Genomic DNA, 16,065 nt, shown 5'->3' on the forward strand with positions numbered 1-16,065 from the left:
ACAGCAACAAATCAAGGTTTAACTGCTTGCCAATGTCCAGAGTAATCCATACAGATATGGTTGCACAATTCCTGGTGATTATATTACTGCTGAAAACAAACATGAGTGTGTGAGTTCTGGGTTGTTAAATAAATGATTCTCAAAGCCATTTATGTCACTGAGTTTAACTTCAAGCTGCAGGAAAGCAAATTTACTTTTTTTACCACAATGCTGTTATTAATAGTCTGTCATAATAATGTCTGCAGCACTCCAAGATGTCGCTGACTGTTTTAATAATATATATTCACTTTTGCAAGGTGGTGAAAACCTTTATTTTTCCAATCGTGTGTAAAATTACAATTCAGGGAACGGCTGTGAACACACGTCCAAATATGTCCTAAAACTCTTCAAGCAGATCTTTAGGTGACAGTGTTGCCCTTCTCTTTTCTAAAATCTCAAAATGTCACATGCTGTGAAGCAACCAACCCGAGTTGAACGTCTTTTTGTGTAAACTAATCAAACCAAATACTCAAAATGCTTCTGAATTCCCTTTTATAGCATCAGCAACGGTCGGTTCATTAAAAATAAAAAACATCTTCAACATCTTTTTTTCAGAAATGTTCAAATCTATTTATTTGACAAAAACATCCACCCTGGAATAAAGAATCAATTATCTAAAATGCTGAACCATGAAATTACTTCAGCATAATTTTCAGTACAAAAAAAATCAGCAGACAAAAAGGTATTTAAAGTTAGCTTTCTAAATTAAAACATCATACGTGAGAGTCTGAAATGCACAAAGGAGTTTTACTGTATGTGGACAGACTCGTGTATTTACAATAAAATACATTTAAAAAGACATCTTTTATTTATTTATTTATTTTGTTTCTGTGGGCTGCACGGTGGAATAGTGGTTAGCACTATGGCCTCACAGCAAGAAGGTCACTGGTTTGATCCTTGGCTGGGGAGGGGTCTGGTCAGTGGCCTTTCTGTGTGGAGTTTGTGTGTTCTCCCCGTGTATGCGTGGGTTCTCTCCAGGTGCTCCGGCTTCTCCCCACCGTCCAAAGACATGCATGTTAGGTTAATTAATAACTCTAAATTGCCCTTAGAAGTGTGAGTGAGCGTGAGGGGTTGTTTGTCTCTGTGTGGCCCTACGATGGAGTGGCGAGCTGTCCAGGGTGTACCCTGGCTTTCACACAAAGCCAGCTGGGATAGGCTCCAGCTTCCTCATGACCCTGAATTGGATTAAGAGGTTCAGAAAATGAATGAATTTTATCACTGTGTTCTGTGTTGGTACTGTGATGAACTGGCAACCTGTCTGAGGTGTAGCCTGAGCCTGTCTGTTGCCTCGTATCTGCTGGGACAGGCTTCATCCCACCATCATCCTGCATTCGAAAACGCAGGAACAGAAAATGTATGGAAAAGTAATATGTTATATAACCCCCCTTTATGAATCAAAGAAATGTGGATCAGACAGCTCTTTTCACTGGCGCAGCCTACCAACGAACATGTAGTGAAGGAAATATTACCAACTGAATATCACAGAGAAAGTCTGCAGGGGAAGCGGCCCAGTCAGAGTTATGTTAATGTGGGGAAAAAAAAGCAATAATGTCTCTCAAACTGCTGTGAAATCTTAAATATCAGAAACTTGTTCCTGGAATTTTGATTTAGCTCCAAATCACTTCCAGTCCAAACAAGGCCAAGTGATTCTTAATGAGATCATGACAAACAATTTTACACAATGACAAAAAAAAAAAACGTTTAGGTATTTAACATATTTTATATAACACAAATTGCTGCATCATCAGATTACAGCACAGAGACCCATGCTGTTGTAAAATGTCACAAGTTACTGTAATCATGAGGGACATTTCGATAATGGATACCCACTGGTACAAGCCATTGCATCTTTGCAGTGCTGTCCATCTGCCCATTATCAGTCCCAGCTTTATTCTCTTCAAGGTCACGAGGGCAAGGGAGTGCTGGAACTAATAACAGCCAAGGCGTAAGGTTATGTACACCCTATACCAGCCTTTAGTATATCACAGTGATACATACCTAGAATGTATTTCCACCAGCTGTTGGAGAAAACTGGAGGTCCAGAAGAAAAGTCATGCAGGCACACTAAGAGTGTGCACGCATCCTCCAGACAGGCTTTCTCCTAATTTAAACTCAGAATCTTGTCATTGTGACAACGCAGTGCTAACCACTGCAGCCAAGTGCAAGTCACACTTCCCCTGATGGCCCACATAAAAAAGGCTGCTCTATTATAGTTCCCCGCTGAGATAAGACAGGAAAAAGTGGATTGTCTGCAGCAACTGAGACGTTTACGGATCATTTACAGCCCTGATGGTGGGTTTTAAAAGATGACTCAACCCCTTAGTGATCCAGTTCTATGTCTTTGTACCAAGTCGGTCAGTGACAGCATATGCCATCATAAACTGGATTTACGTAGATGACGGCAATCTTTTTGCATTACTATAACATAGAACAGAACAAAGTCCGAATTATTTAACAGATAAGCAACAAAGCAAATCAGATTTTATAGTTTTAAAATGTTATATATCAACAGAAAAAATAGAATAGTGTTGAGAATTATATTTTTTATTAAAAACCAGTCATTTCTAAATCATTCTAAATGCTGTTTTTCTTTTTAATAAGTGGAAAATAAAAACATTAGAGTAATAATGAAACACCAAACACAACGTTTTTAATTTCATTGTGACATTTATTGAGCAAATGCTGCTGGGAAATTGTTCATGATGAGTAAAGTCATGGGACTGCAAACAGTAGCACCTCATTTATTTCTGTTATTAAATTCAAGTCCATCCTATGCATACAAGAATGCATGAATCTACGCATATACAGAGATATTTTTTCAGTTGCACTCAGATGAACATAACAAACACTGGTGTAAAGCATGTTTAAGGCTTGGAGTTCTTCAGGTTTGTTAAGCTGTAACCGCTTCAGTTACGGGATGTCTATGGTTGATGTTTTGTTTTTTTTTTGTTGTTTTTTTATCATGTCCTTTGTCTCTTTCTTCACCTTATGCTTTGTAATGTTACTTTTTTGGCTCATATTATATCTTCACTTCAAGTAAGGCTTCTTCAGTACAGTGCACATCTGTATCAAGGACCCTCCCTCCTGTCTGACCCCGCTTCCCTCAAAAGTCTCAAAAGTCTTCTCAGCTTTAAGAATAGCTCTTTCCCTCTTGCACCCACACTACATGTATACTTGTTAGAAATGTACTCCTTATACATTGTGTTCCTATCAAACATACATAACAGAAAGGAAAGTATTCCTCTCCTCTGAGCTAGCATGCAGTAACCCCCCTCCCTCCCACCCCTGAGCTCACGCGTGAACAGCAGAAAAAACTAGAAATAAAAACAGGATAAAATGTCTCGGTCGCTTGCTCCTAGCCGCGTCTGCAGCGAAGCCCGTTTAAAGCTTTCACTCAACATGCAGGTTTGAACTTTGCAGCGTTTATTTTAGCCTTCTCTATGGTTTGTTTTGAGAGTGGTTGTCTTTATTACATCGCTCTAGCTGTATGATTTTCTTTGTTACGTAAGTTTTGGGTTGATTGCTTGTTATGTTTTCTCCTCTTACCCCCCCTCTCCCCGCCCTCTCCTCCTCTCTCCTCCGCCTCCTCTTTTGCCAGCCGCCTGGGGTCTGCTCAGTCACCCTCGGACACCTGCTTGATGGACTGTGTGGAGTGCTTCTCTGTCTTCTTGGTGGAGACCAGCTTCTCCTGCATCATCTCTTCCATCTCCTTCACTGTTTCTGTCACAGTGATGGACTTGGTGACGTGCTTAGACCCGTCCTCTCCGGTGGTGATTGTCTCCACGGTCTTGGTGATCACCACTTTCTGGCTGCCATCTTCCTTCACGGGGCTTTCGTCGACACCGTTAGCGATCACATCATCGTCTTTCCCCTCGTCCTTCTTGGCTTTCTCTTCTGGGCTGCTCTTGTCTACATCACCGTTCATGGCAACATCTTTCTTTTCTACCTTTTTCTCTTCTTTTGAGTCACTCTTCTTCTCTGATTTGTCTTCTTTCGGAGCTTCAGCCTTTGTGGTTTCGCTCTTTGGGGACTCGGCTTTGGGAGAGCTAGGTTTGGGGGATCCAGCCTTAGGGGAGCCTTCTTTGGGAGACTCAGACTTTGGAGAGGCAGACTTAGGAGATCCACCTTTAGGAGAATCCAGTTTAGGGGATTCAGATTTGGGGGAACCAGGCTTTGGGGATCCAGACTTTGGGGAACTGGGCTTCGATCCCTCTGTTTTGGGAGCGTCTTCCTTGCTGGTTTCGGGCTTTTCCCCTTCTGTTTTTGAAGCTTCTGACTTAGTGACACCTTTTTCTGATTTGTCATCTTTTACCTTTTTCTCGTCTTCCTTTTTGCCCTTATCTGCATCTTCCTTCTCCTCTTTCTCATCTCCACTTTTGGATGCTTCCTCCTGATCAGCGGCCTCCTCCTCGGCACCAGCCTCCTCTTCTCCTCCGCTGCCCTCCTTGTCCCCGGCCTTCTCTTTGTCAGAAGCTTTGGAGCACAACACTGTCTCCTCGACTTCCTCCTTCTCTCCTCCTTCTTCTCCCTCTTCATCCCCTCCCTCTGCATCCCCTCCCTTATCTGCTTCATCCTCACCATCCCCTTCTTCTTCTTTTTCTCCCTCTTCACCACCTTCTCCTTCCCCCTCCCCTCCCTCATCATCGCCCTTTTCATCTTCCTCATCGTCCTTAGGTGCGCTAGCACTAACTTTGGCTTCAGTGGCGGCTACAGCTTCCTCTTCCTCCCCTCCTTCTTCTCCTTCTCCTTCTCCCTCTTCCCCTTCTGCTTCTTCTCCCTCCCCCTCACCACCCTCTTCTCCCTCTTCCTCCTCTCCTTCTTCTCCTTGAGTGGCAGACAGCTCTTGCGCTATCTCAGCCAGGGCCTCATCGATATCAGCTTTGTCATCCTCCACCCTCGTCTCCTCGATGATCTCCTCCACAAACTTGTGCTGTACTTTAAGCTTGGAGGCCTCTGATTTAGGCCTGGAGAATTTGGTGGCCACAGGCTGGCGATAAGGGAAAGTGCTGAAGTGAGTCTCCTCCCCCTCTAGGAGTTTCCTGGTTGGATATTAAGCATATACATTTAAACCCCACCCTCAAGAGAATCCTGTAAACTAATTACACAATGCTATGAAATTATACCTGTATGCAGCAATTTCAATATCCAAGGCCATCTTGACATTCAGCAGGTCCTGATACTCACGAAGGTGACGAGCCATCTCCCACTTGGTGCTCTTGAGCTCATTATCCAGCTGGTGGATTGTCTCCTGGGGAAACAGAGTAAACACAAACACACTGTTGATAAAAACACAACTGACTTAGTCACTCAAACAGATTCAGTTTTCAGGACACATAGAAGTTTGAGTGTCATGGCAACAATTTCTTGTTTTCACACTGCCGCAGTAGAGCTCTTCTTTCCTATTTTAATATATGCTGACGCAATCCGGTGTGGTGGGGGGGGGGGGGGGGGGGGGGGGGGTGTACAATGCCTCAGTTTCAAGGGCAGTCTCCTCACTTTTTCAATACACCCCCACCCCCACCCCAAAATTTCAGTGATGTGATGCGAGGACAGAGCCAATGAAGGCATCGACCTGTGCCTCTGACTCAGCAAGAGAGAGCGACAGAGAGCCAGAGCTAATGCTGTAGCCTCTGTTTTCACCATTTCCAGACATTAAATATGTCCCGAGTTTGTAAAGATGTGAGGAAAAGCCTGTGATGTGTCCCTGCGTGATTCTAGCACTCATTGTAAAGGTTTAAATAATCAAAAAGCAGATCAAATCCTCTAGAAAATACTGCCAGGTTTCACTGACATTAGGAAATGTGCTGTTTTAAAGTCTGTCAAATAAAAACTGCGTCATCAGCGCAAACTTAATTATCGTGACCAGACTGTATTTATGGAAACGTTTTGGTTTAAAATATATACAATTGTCTAAACATTTTCCATGTCACAAATTACAATAGTTTTCTCTTTAAAAAAAACAAAAACAAAAAAAAAAACAAACAAACAAAAAAAAAAAAACAACTGAATTTACTTTTTAAGCACGACTGAGTAGCTGTATTTTCGATGTCTCCATACCTGCAGGCTGGCCAGGTCGCTGTTGTGGCGGTCCTCGATGTCATTCAGCTGCCTCTCCAGTGAGTCCCTTGTCCCTCGGACGGACTCCAGTTCTACGGTCTTGGACTGCAGCTGGCGGCGGTAGTCGGCTATCTCATCCCGGGCGGACTTTATGGCGTCCTTATTTTGCTCCGCAGCCTCGGTGAGCTTGGTGTAGCGGCACATGAACCAGTTCTCTACCTGCTGCAGGTTCTGGTTGGAGTGACCCTCCAGCTCGCAGCGGATCTCCCGCAGAGCTTCGGTGATGTCTGCCTTCTGGAGGTCCTTCCTTTCCACGGTCACCTGAGACGCCTGGATCTGGGCGATGAGCTCGCTCACCTCTTCCTCGTGGTTGTTGCGGATGAAGGCGATTTCATCCTGCAGAGACTGAACTTTCTTCTCCAACTCGGACTTCACCAACTCCGAGTCGCTGGTGTCCTTCTTCAGGACGCGGATTATGGCTTCCGTCTCCTCTCGGATTCGAGCTTCTTCCTCAAAGCGGTCCCTGAGCCGCTGGATGTCCTCCTCGATGTGGTCGGTGTCAAGTTGGATTTGCGCCTTGTCATGGTGGATTTGCTCCAGCACTGAGCGCAGCTCCTGCAGCTCCTGGCCGTAGACATCGTCCAGCTGGGAGCGGGACACCTGCTTCTGACGCAGTGCCTGGATCTCCTCCTCGATCTGCCTGTTCTGCTGTTCCAGGTAGTGCACCTTGTCAATGTAAACAGCAAACCGGTCGTTGAGCCCTTGAAGTTGCTCTTTCTCGTTAGATCGCTTGTAGTCACCGTTGAGGATTGAAGTTTGACTATAATCAACGCTGTCGGCGGAGCTGAGCACCGTAGAGCTGTATGCTCGGGATACCGGCACATTCACGCTCCTCTTGTAAGACGTGGAGCCGGGACTTGCCCGGGACCACGACTGGGAGCGAAAACCACTGGAGGGGGTGCCGCTGGAGCGGCTGTAGCCGTAGCTGCTCGTTCTAGTATCCATAACGCTCCGGAAGGGACTCCCTATCGTGTCCACCGGGTAACTCATCCGGTCAGAGGATGTGCGCAGGAATGATGGGGACGGTGCTGGAGGCGTGTGCGGGTGTATGTGTATGTGTGCGTGTGTGTGCGCGCAGGTGAGGGGTGTATGGCTTTCACAGCGACTGAGACCTCCCCCGTCTGCTCCTTATATATCTGGGGTTGTGTCGCTAACAAGGCAAGTCCAAGCAGTTTTGTTTCGTCCATTGACGGAACGGAGGGGAGGGCGCATCTCCCCCAGGCTGTCTGCTAATGGTCCCAGGTCCCGTTCAGCCTGAACCACGTGGGCCGGAAAGGCTATGTGGGTGTCCGATTTAAAGTAAACTCATAAAATAGAGAGAGAGAAAAACTCGAAATCAACCATTTAGGACGTTAACTAGACGTATTAATTGCAGAAGTGGTGAAGTTGTTTTCAGCACCATGGACAGCGACAAGCAGCTGACAATTATGTTTCATTGCAGATATTTGAATATCGACAGTTTTTATTACCGATTTATTGACTTCAGCTGAAAATTGTTGACTCAAAGTTTACTAAAGGAACATAGTTATGCTTATCTTGAAATTTAGGTCTTCTAAAATACACATTGAATGACTATATGTATACGCTATAAGATAAGATAAGATAAGATAAGATAAGATAAGATAAGATAAGATAAGATAAGATAACATAACATAACATAACATAAGAAAAACACAACACAACACAACATAACATAACATAACATATGCAGAAGCGTAAAGCTGTCCCCATCCTTTAGTGGAGGTTGCACGTATTTATCCATAGGTAAGTCTCCATTTTGTCAAATCTAGAAAGGATTGGGAGGTGATAACATAATTATAGATTTATAATAAATATGTACTAATATATTCTAGTTTTGTTTTGTTTTGTTTTTTTTCAAATTGGTTTAATTTGTTTTAAAACGTGATTAAATGCCATGGTATGATAAAATAGAAGTACCTGCACAATAAACAGCACATTTGTTTTGTAACTTTTTCTTGCTGACTTGACTTTGAGTTAACATTAACATTGTCTGTAGTTTTCCTTCTAGGATTATTAATAATACAGAACATAAAGAGTCTGAGTCAAAAACTTGGATAACAAAATTGTGCTGGTGCAAATAAATCATCTAAAACTTTAATCCTTAATGTGTTGCTGTTTATTAGCAGTTTGAATAGGCTAATAACGAATAATGAGGTGCAGGTTAAAAGTCTGTCCCAGCAATTGCTTCTATATATATTAGTTGTTCATCATTTGAGATATCACAGAATCACTGATAGCAGTTAATATCCTGAAAATGATCAGTGGCTGTGAGAGGGAACTTTTAAATATGCACATAGAAAATGTTAGGAGCATACTGTGTAGAGTCTTTAAGTAGACTTTGGTTTCTGGTAATCACCTGCAAGATGCAACTTGTATTATGCGTATCTTCTTGCCAGAATTATAGTCTTTTATTAAGCAACCTTTTATTCCAGATATTTAACCATCTGTTGGATCTTCATAACATTAGGTGCAACTTACCTGAGATATATTGGTTCATGGATTTAAGGTTGGATCCTCCCTTAAATAGTGTGGTCTCAGGGTGTTGCCTGCTTGAATATTTTCCTTTGCAACCAGCCACTGATCTCCAATCAGTCAAGATGCTTCACTCAAATAGCAGTTCACTTGGATCAATATGCAACAACAAGGAGTTGTCTGGGTGATGCATTAAAAACAGCTGCATGTACATTATTTTATTTATTTATGTATAGATTTTATACAAATCTATATGTGTTATGTGGATTTTTCTTCTGACATGGCGGCTTTTTATTCTGGGGTAAGTTCTTTCCATATAAGCATCTAGATTTCCATGTTCCTCCCTATCCCCTGCAAACTTATTTAAAGCTGAGCTAATGCATCAAACATGGCCAATTTTAGATTGCTCCAGACACAGAAATGCAGACAATGAGAGAAAGAGAGTGGGAGAGGAGAGAGCTAGACAAGGAAGAGGGAGAGGTGGTCTCAATGACATTCCTGTGTCTGCTTATTTTAATCACGTATATATATTGTAAATGAACACGCTCCGCCTACAATCTCCTTGTAAAGTAACCTTCATCAGTGCCCTCTAACTTTTTTCTTTTTTTTTTTTACTGTTGAGGTCCTGCAGGATGTCAGACACTGTCGGGATTTTGGATGCCCTGTGAGGGCAGAAGTGGCGTGATGCACATTTATGGATGAGGGTGTGGGGGTTGGGCAAAAACAGGGGAGTCGTCCAGCATCAGTTTTGGGCTTCAGCGCACTGCAGAAGGGTTGGAGTGTTTTCAAATGGCACTGCAGTGGAAACAAGCTGTAACACTCAGATGAGTCTATCCCATCAGCCCCAGTCTGTCCCAGCAGAGATATGTTCAAAGGACTGGAGTGCATTAAGGGTGCAAGCCCCCCTTAAATGGTGTCAAGGTAAGGGCATCTTTAAGTGCCATAGTGCAAAGGCATATGCAGTTGTATAGGCTGCAATGTCAGCATGACCTGTTATTCAACTAGTATACTGCACCGTTCAGTGGACTAAATATAGAAATGTGTACAAATGATAGTGCGGTATTTACTCCAAAACCACCCACTGGTAACCATATAGTGTCAGAGGTGTAGTATTCCTGAAGTCCTCTGAAATCACTGCCTGCCACTGAGCAGATATTTTTGCTTTGGAATAATCTAAGGGGAACTAATTACGCAATTTCCTGTTAGGGATCAATACTACTACAATACTAGTTCCACTGAATTAACTTACAGACTTCTTTAGTTGCTTTGCTGTAGGCTAATGTTACTTGTTTCATGATTCTTTTGTATTATTACTCTGGTAATTATAATGAGAGTCTAACTTTTTCATTTGAAACACACACTTTTTTCCTAAAACATGAGGTGTTTTTCCAAAAATCTAACTACTAAACATTGTCTTAAAGCATCACCAAAAACTCTGCATGAAATGGTCTAATAAAGCATCTCCTTGTCTTTGTTATCTAAAGTAAACATATTTTTATTCCTAGGTGCTAAATCTGAATAATGTATGTGACTGTCAGTTGCAGTCCTGGAGGAGAAATACATCTTGAGCGAGCACAGAGGTAGAATGACTCTAAGATGAAGACTAGAACAAACACTGGGTACTTCATGTAGATTTATGCTGATGATTCTCCCCTCAGCTCTGCTGCTGGTCCTCACAAGTGTACAACTTGCATGCACATTTATTAACGTGTGTATGGGAGGTGAAAAAGGGGAGATGATTAATGATCCATATCGTGGATGATGTCATTATCGTGATTACATCATACTCTCTTCTGCTTCTTTTTTACACTTGATCTTTTACGGTGTTAAGTTCATACCCAACCGTGATGACTGTGCTTTTCCACATTCTACAGTATTGGCATCAATTTGCTACAGCTGACATCAGTTACCCACCAGCAGTCATGGAGAGGTCATTTACAGCAAGCAGCACATAAACATGTCCAGGTCATAGCTATGCGCAGTAATATAATAGACCTGATGCAATGTGTGCTCGATGTTCTGTAGTGATTTAAGACCATGAACGCGACATGAGAAACCTGTTAAATATTAAAGCGAAAACATGTACAGCCCTTATTTACATAATAAAAATCCACCTTGCAATTCGGACAAATCAATATATTGTTTCCTATTAGAATGAAAAACATTAGAGATGTTTAATCAAGAATATTGTCGCTTCTTGAATTCAGTGACACCAACCTGATTAAAGTTGGAACTTGTTTTCAACAAATGGCACCACTCCTCTTTTAACAATAGGCAATAAAAGTATGGAAGCTTGAAAACCTATTTCAGGATCTCTAGGAGAGGATTATCTCATTCTTGTCGGATTATGTATTATGGTAAATGGAATTGCGTTTATATAGCGCTTTTCAAGTCATGCCAAACACTCAAAGTGCTTTACACTACATGCCACATTCACCCATACACTCATACCCTAATTAACAATCGGGGGGGGGGGCAACACAGAGTTTTATGTCTGTACTTTTGAGAGACTCTGTCTCTTTGAGGGGATTTTTAGTACTTAGTCCTTGTACTAACATGTTTTAATTTCAGCTTATTAGTTTCTTTGAGATGTTGCATCATACTATCATGCCATATAATGATATTTTGTTGTCCAGTCCCATCTATATTGAGATATATTTCTGCTTCAGATACACGATGAGCCAAACTATTTCTAAATTAAATCAAATGTTTTAATTTTATCATTTCACATGTTTCCTATGTTCTATAGTAAACAACGTATTGTTTTATAAAATCTGCAAATGGTTGCCTTGTTTTAGTTACACAACATTTACCCAACATTTAGAACAAGACTTTTGGTTATAGTCTTGGAGTTGGTTTAAACACTTTCGCAGTTTTAGTTTTGTGCTTTTAGTGCTTGTTTTAGTGCTTGAAGCTTTCAAATAGATTACATTTTATAGTTGTTCACATGAAATTTAGTCTGCATCTCTCCATTACATCAGTAGTGCATTTTGATTATTACATTTACAGCTCCCATTTGAGGTTAGTTGCACATCCGCTCACATTTTTCCAGAGGTTTTTCTGCAGCTTTACTGACACACCTATTGATCAAGAAAATCCACATGTGGCTTGTCTTTTAGCTTGAGAGAAAATAATGAAGAAAGATATTGAACCTGCTCAAGCTTAGATCCCATGATTACATTGTTCATGTGTAATTAGTGCCTATAAAGATGGTCCTTTTGGGATATACTACCATTATGATACTTTGAATTTACTGCTTTAAACTCATCATATCCACTGAACTGTAAATGGTGACTCATTAAATAGCAGAGCCAACATCATTCAGTTTAACACAGCTTTCAATAAAAGTGTTATTAATTTGGAAAAAACTGACACTGAAAAGTTATGAAATGTTTTAAAGTGACAAAGAGGTACTGCTATAAAGACACATCTAAAAATCCAAAGCTTAGACTGGAGTTTTAAATTCAATAAAGTAGCAACACTGTCAATATCTTTGAACATATCTAAGTTCTGTAAGGTCTGTGTATTGCAACATGAATCACAATTATATAAACACACAGTGACACCGAATATTCAATGAGCATGAAGTTTATTTGATTAACAACTTTTATAAGAACATAAAATACATGGTACTGACTCCTAAAGCAAGCTGGGGCATATTTATGCTAAGTATCAAAGTTATCTTGATATGCAGTTAATTGATTTCTACAACAATAGAAGTAGTTCCAGATAGAAAATGCTTTCATAAATCATCTTGTTGTTTGCTCCTAAAAACAAAGCCATCATGAGAGAAGTTTTCACATCCTTTACTAACCTCATTTTAAAGGCATCACAACGGAAATGCCCTATGTAGAAAATGTCCAGTGTAACTTTTACACAATTAAAAGTACCTGATAGTTAAATAAGCTCGAGTTCCTTTCCAATCTAAGTTGATCCAGTTGTAATATCCTTTAAACAAGTCAAAATGAGGCTCAGTGGTGTGTATGGCCTCCGTGTGCCTGTATGACCTCACTACAACACCTGGCCATGCTCCTGATGAGGCGGCGGATGTTCTCCAGAGGGATCTCCTCCCAGACCTGGACTAAAGCATCCGCCAACTCCTGGACAGTCTGTGGTGCAACTTGGCGTTGGTGGATGGAGCGAGACATGATGTCCCAGATGTGCTCAATTGGATTCATTCAAAAGCATTCAAAAGTGACCAAATCATCAGCCAGAAAGCGTCGGAACTGAGAAGTGGTCTGTGGTCACCACCTACAGAACCAATTCTTTATTGGGTGTGTCTTGCCAATTGCCTATAATTTCCACCTGTTGTCTCTTCCATTTGCACAACAGCATGTGGAATTGATTGTCAATCAGTGTTGCTTCCTAAGTGGGCAGTTCGATTTCACAGAAGTGTGTTTGACTTGGAGTTACATTGTGTTGTTTAGGGGTTCCCTTTATTATTTTGAGCAGTGTATAATTGCTGAGTCACTAAAACAGGCACTAAAAAGGCTCAATATTTCCCTGTAACATATGTATGAATATAAATAAAAAAGCAGTTTGAACAGTTACAGCCAAGTACCTGAAAATGGTAGTGTTTGCATAAATATTGCATTTACTGTTTGAATTATAACTAGAAAATTGTATTCTACAGTTATATACATTGATTGCATTAATGCTGTTTTTCCATCTATGCGATGTTATCATTCCACAGTTAAAATATCCTAAAGTAGTTAAACATAACTCAAGCTAAAGTGTGTCATTTGTTATCATCATTAGTCAGCATAAGAGTGCTTTACTCTGAGTGGTGCCCTTAGGGATGATTAGCACTCCCATTAGCAATACTTAAATATCAAAGTGTAAATGCAACTTTTATTTAAGTGAAACTTTGATTCAAAATAATTCTTCTTCTATAGTAGATTTGCGCAAAATGAATCAACTATAAGTTAGCTTTATTTGAGCAGAAGACTTCAGGCTGCAGTATTCTGCAAAGGCCAGAGCTAGGTTGGCTCCTGAGATGGATGAGTGAGAGGTGTGAGGCCAAGAGGCTCAGATGGTGAGGTAAGCACTGTGTGACAGGTTGTAGATAACTGTATGGGGTGATGATAGTGGGAGGTCTGGAGGCAGTGATGTCACTATAGGGGGTGTACAGGAAAAAAGAAAGGGAGGAGTTGCACTGAGATCTGCAGTTTATCTGCAATGCATCAGTAGCTCCTTTATCCCCCCCTCCTCCCCCCTCACAGTGTGTATGGATCAGGCAAAGGCAGTATCTTATCTTGTAGGTGATCCTCTGTGGACAGCTCAGTAGCCACAGAAACCAGTCTTCCACAGTCTCCTCACACAGAGAGAATCGCTGGCGAAACCCCAAGAAATAGTTATGTCACCTAACACACATATCGATTACAAAGCACTTGCACACATTTACACACACATACAAAAGTCGATCATTGTGAAGTCGAACCTGGCAGTCTGAAACAGGGCGTGTGGCGGTAATTTATCCTCAGGAGTCGCAGTAACTAAACAGAGTAGCTAATGTTCACTCTTCAATAATGGAAATAACTGATATTACAACATAGGGTGAAGATGTATGCAGACACAAATCACACAAAAAGCTCGTCTGCGTATGTTTAAAAAGCAGCCAGAAAAGTAACAGGCTCTATGTTTCTGTGCTTATTCAATAAAGTCAGCATTAGTGTCAGTGAAATGTATGGCAAACAAAGTGGAGAAGGACGTAAATCTTTTGCAAATATACGAACACACTTAACTTATTTCCTTGTGCTCCAGATATAGAAGTCAATACTATACTTAAGTTGTTTACTAAGTGATTGATATTATTGTTTGTGCTGAATGCAGCATATAGACCAACAGAGTTTGACCTGACAATCAGGCTTTTTATTAAACCCATGGATTATATTAACATTTGTTTTGACTTGCTGGCTTTCTATCATCAATTATCCTACGAGGATTTTGCTGTGTGTTCCAGATATTGTTCTCTTAATGACCACAAACAGAGAGCGATGTTTTAAGGAAGGCCTTGCCCTTTTACTGAACAAATAGTGGTTATTTTAACATCGCTAGCATCACTGGCTTTGTTTTTCCTGTTGAAATATTTTTAGATACTTTCTGCTGATATTCCTTTAAAGTTCAATTGTGCATGGATTTATTGGGGAAAAAAAATTGCATTATTTCACATCTTCATTTTTTGACAAGAGCCGGGGTTGGAGAAATGAAGCAAGTTTTTCGTGTCCACAGTCTGGGAGACTGAGGCAAGGGGTTTTCAGTCAGTTGTAACTTGTAACTTTGCCACCAAATTACTAAACTGGATCTTTTCGAAGAAAAAAAAACCGGACACAATTACCCTTTTTGAGCTTCTGTAGCCTTTATATACAGGTGTTACCTATTAATACAAAATGACTCTTGTATTCATAAGTTTTTAGCCAAATTTGGAAGTAAAGATTTAAGGGACCATGCGAGCAGTTTTATGGTCAATATCGTTTTAATTATTGTAATAGCCCACTGTTGTGGTTTTCTTAATGCATTTTTTACCAATTAGCTGTGGTCATTCGTGAATGTGCTGCACCTGCAGAGCTGGGAGTGGCACAGCTTATAGAAGCCTGCAATGAAATCTATCCATCTATCGCTCTCTCTCTCTCTCTATCTCTTGACAGCCATTTAACATCCCCATGGTAACTGTTCGTCTTACAATATTACACATATTATGTCACCCCACCATTCACAACACGTCTCGACTAACATTCTACAGTTTCACACCCACTTTAGCCTATTCAATCATTTTTGATAATTTTAAGTGAACTGGACATAAATACTTGTATTGTTTGCACTCATCTCTTTTCACAAGCCAAATCAGTAAATATACACTTGACAGCTAAGAAACCTTATATTCTTATATGCAAATTTGATTGATATATATATATATATATATATATGTATATATATATATATATATATATATATATATATATATATATATATATATATATATATATATATATATATATATATAATTACTATTATATAGTGTATATAATATATTATTATGTTTTTTGTAATATTATTACAAATATTATTATTTGCCATAATATAGTTTTTTTTGTTGTTGTTTTTTTTTTCACATGGGGTGTTTAATCGGTGCACATAAAACGATTCTTAGTCGACAAAATGTGCCCTATTTTTTGCTTTCAGAGTGGCCTTTTGTCCCCAAACAATGTGTGTCAGCGTGTACTGCAAGGCTGTGTGCTGTCAATATCTCCCAGCACTGTCATCCAAACATAGGCTTGCAAATAAGTCCACATAGCAGCATCCTCCACAGATTTTATATATGTGGGAGATGCAGTTCTTCAGGGTCAGGACTGACACATGGTAGAGAGCAGATCAGTGTCCTTCTTTCTTGTGTCTTCTTTATTCCTCCCACATGCT

At 40.6% G+C, this 16,065-nt stretch overlaps 1 protein-coding gene across 1 annotated transcript; it reads right to left on the reverse strand.

Annotated features, from left to right (window-relative positions):
• Positions 1 to 3,652: 3,652 nt before the first annotated feature.
• On the reverse strand, positions 3,653 to 7,146 carry nefma (neurofilament medium chain a; the record flags this gene model as incomplete). The annotated part of the gene is made up of 3 exons (XM_079256432.1): positions 3,653 to 5,078; positions 5,163 to 5,287; positions 6,097 to 7,146. 3 exons carry the CDS (start codon positions 7,144 to 7,146, stop codon positions 3,653 to 3,655), a joined length of 2,601 nt encoding a protein of 866 aa, XP_079112558.1.
• Between the last annotated feature and the right edge of the window lie 8,919 nt (positions 7,147 to 16,065).

Source organism: Telmatherina bonti (assembly GCF_933228915.1).
Source record: "Telmatherina bonti genome assembly, chromosome: 17".
Lineage (NCBI taxonomy): Eukaryota > Metazoa > Chordata > Actinopteri > Atheriniformes > Telmatherinidae > Telmatherina > Telmatherina bonti.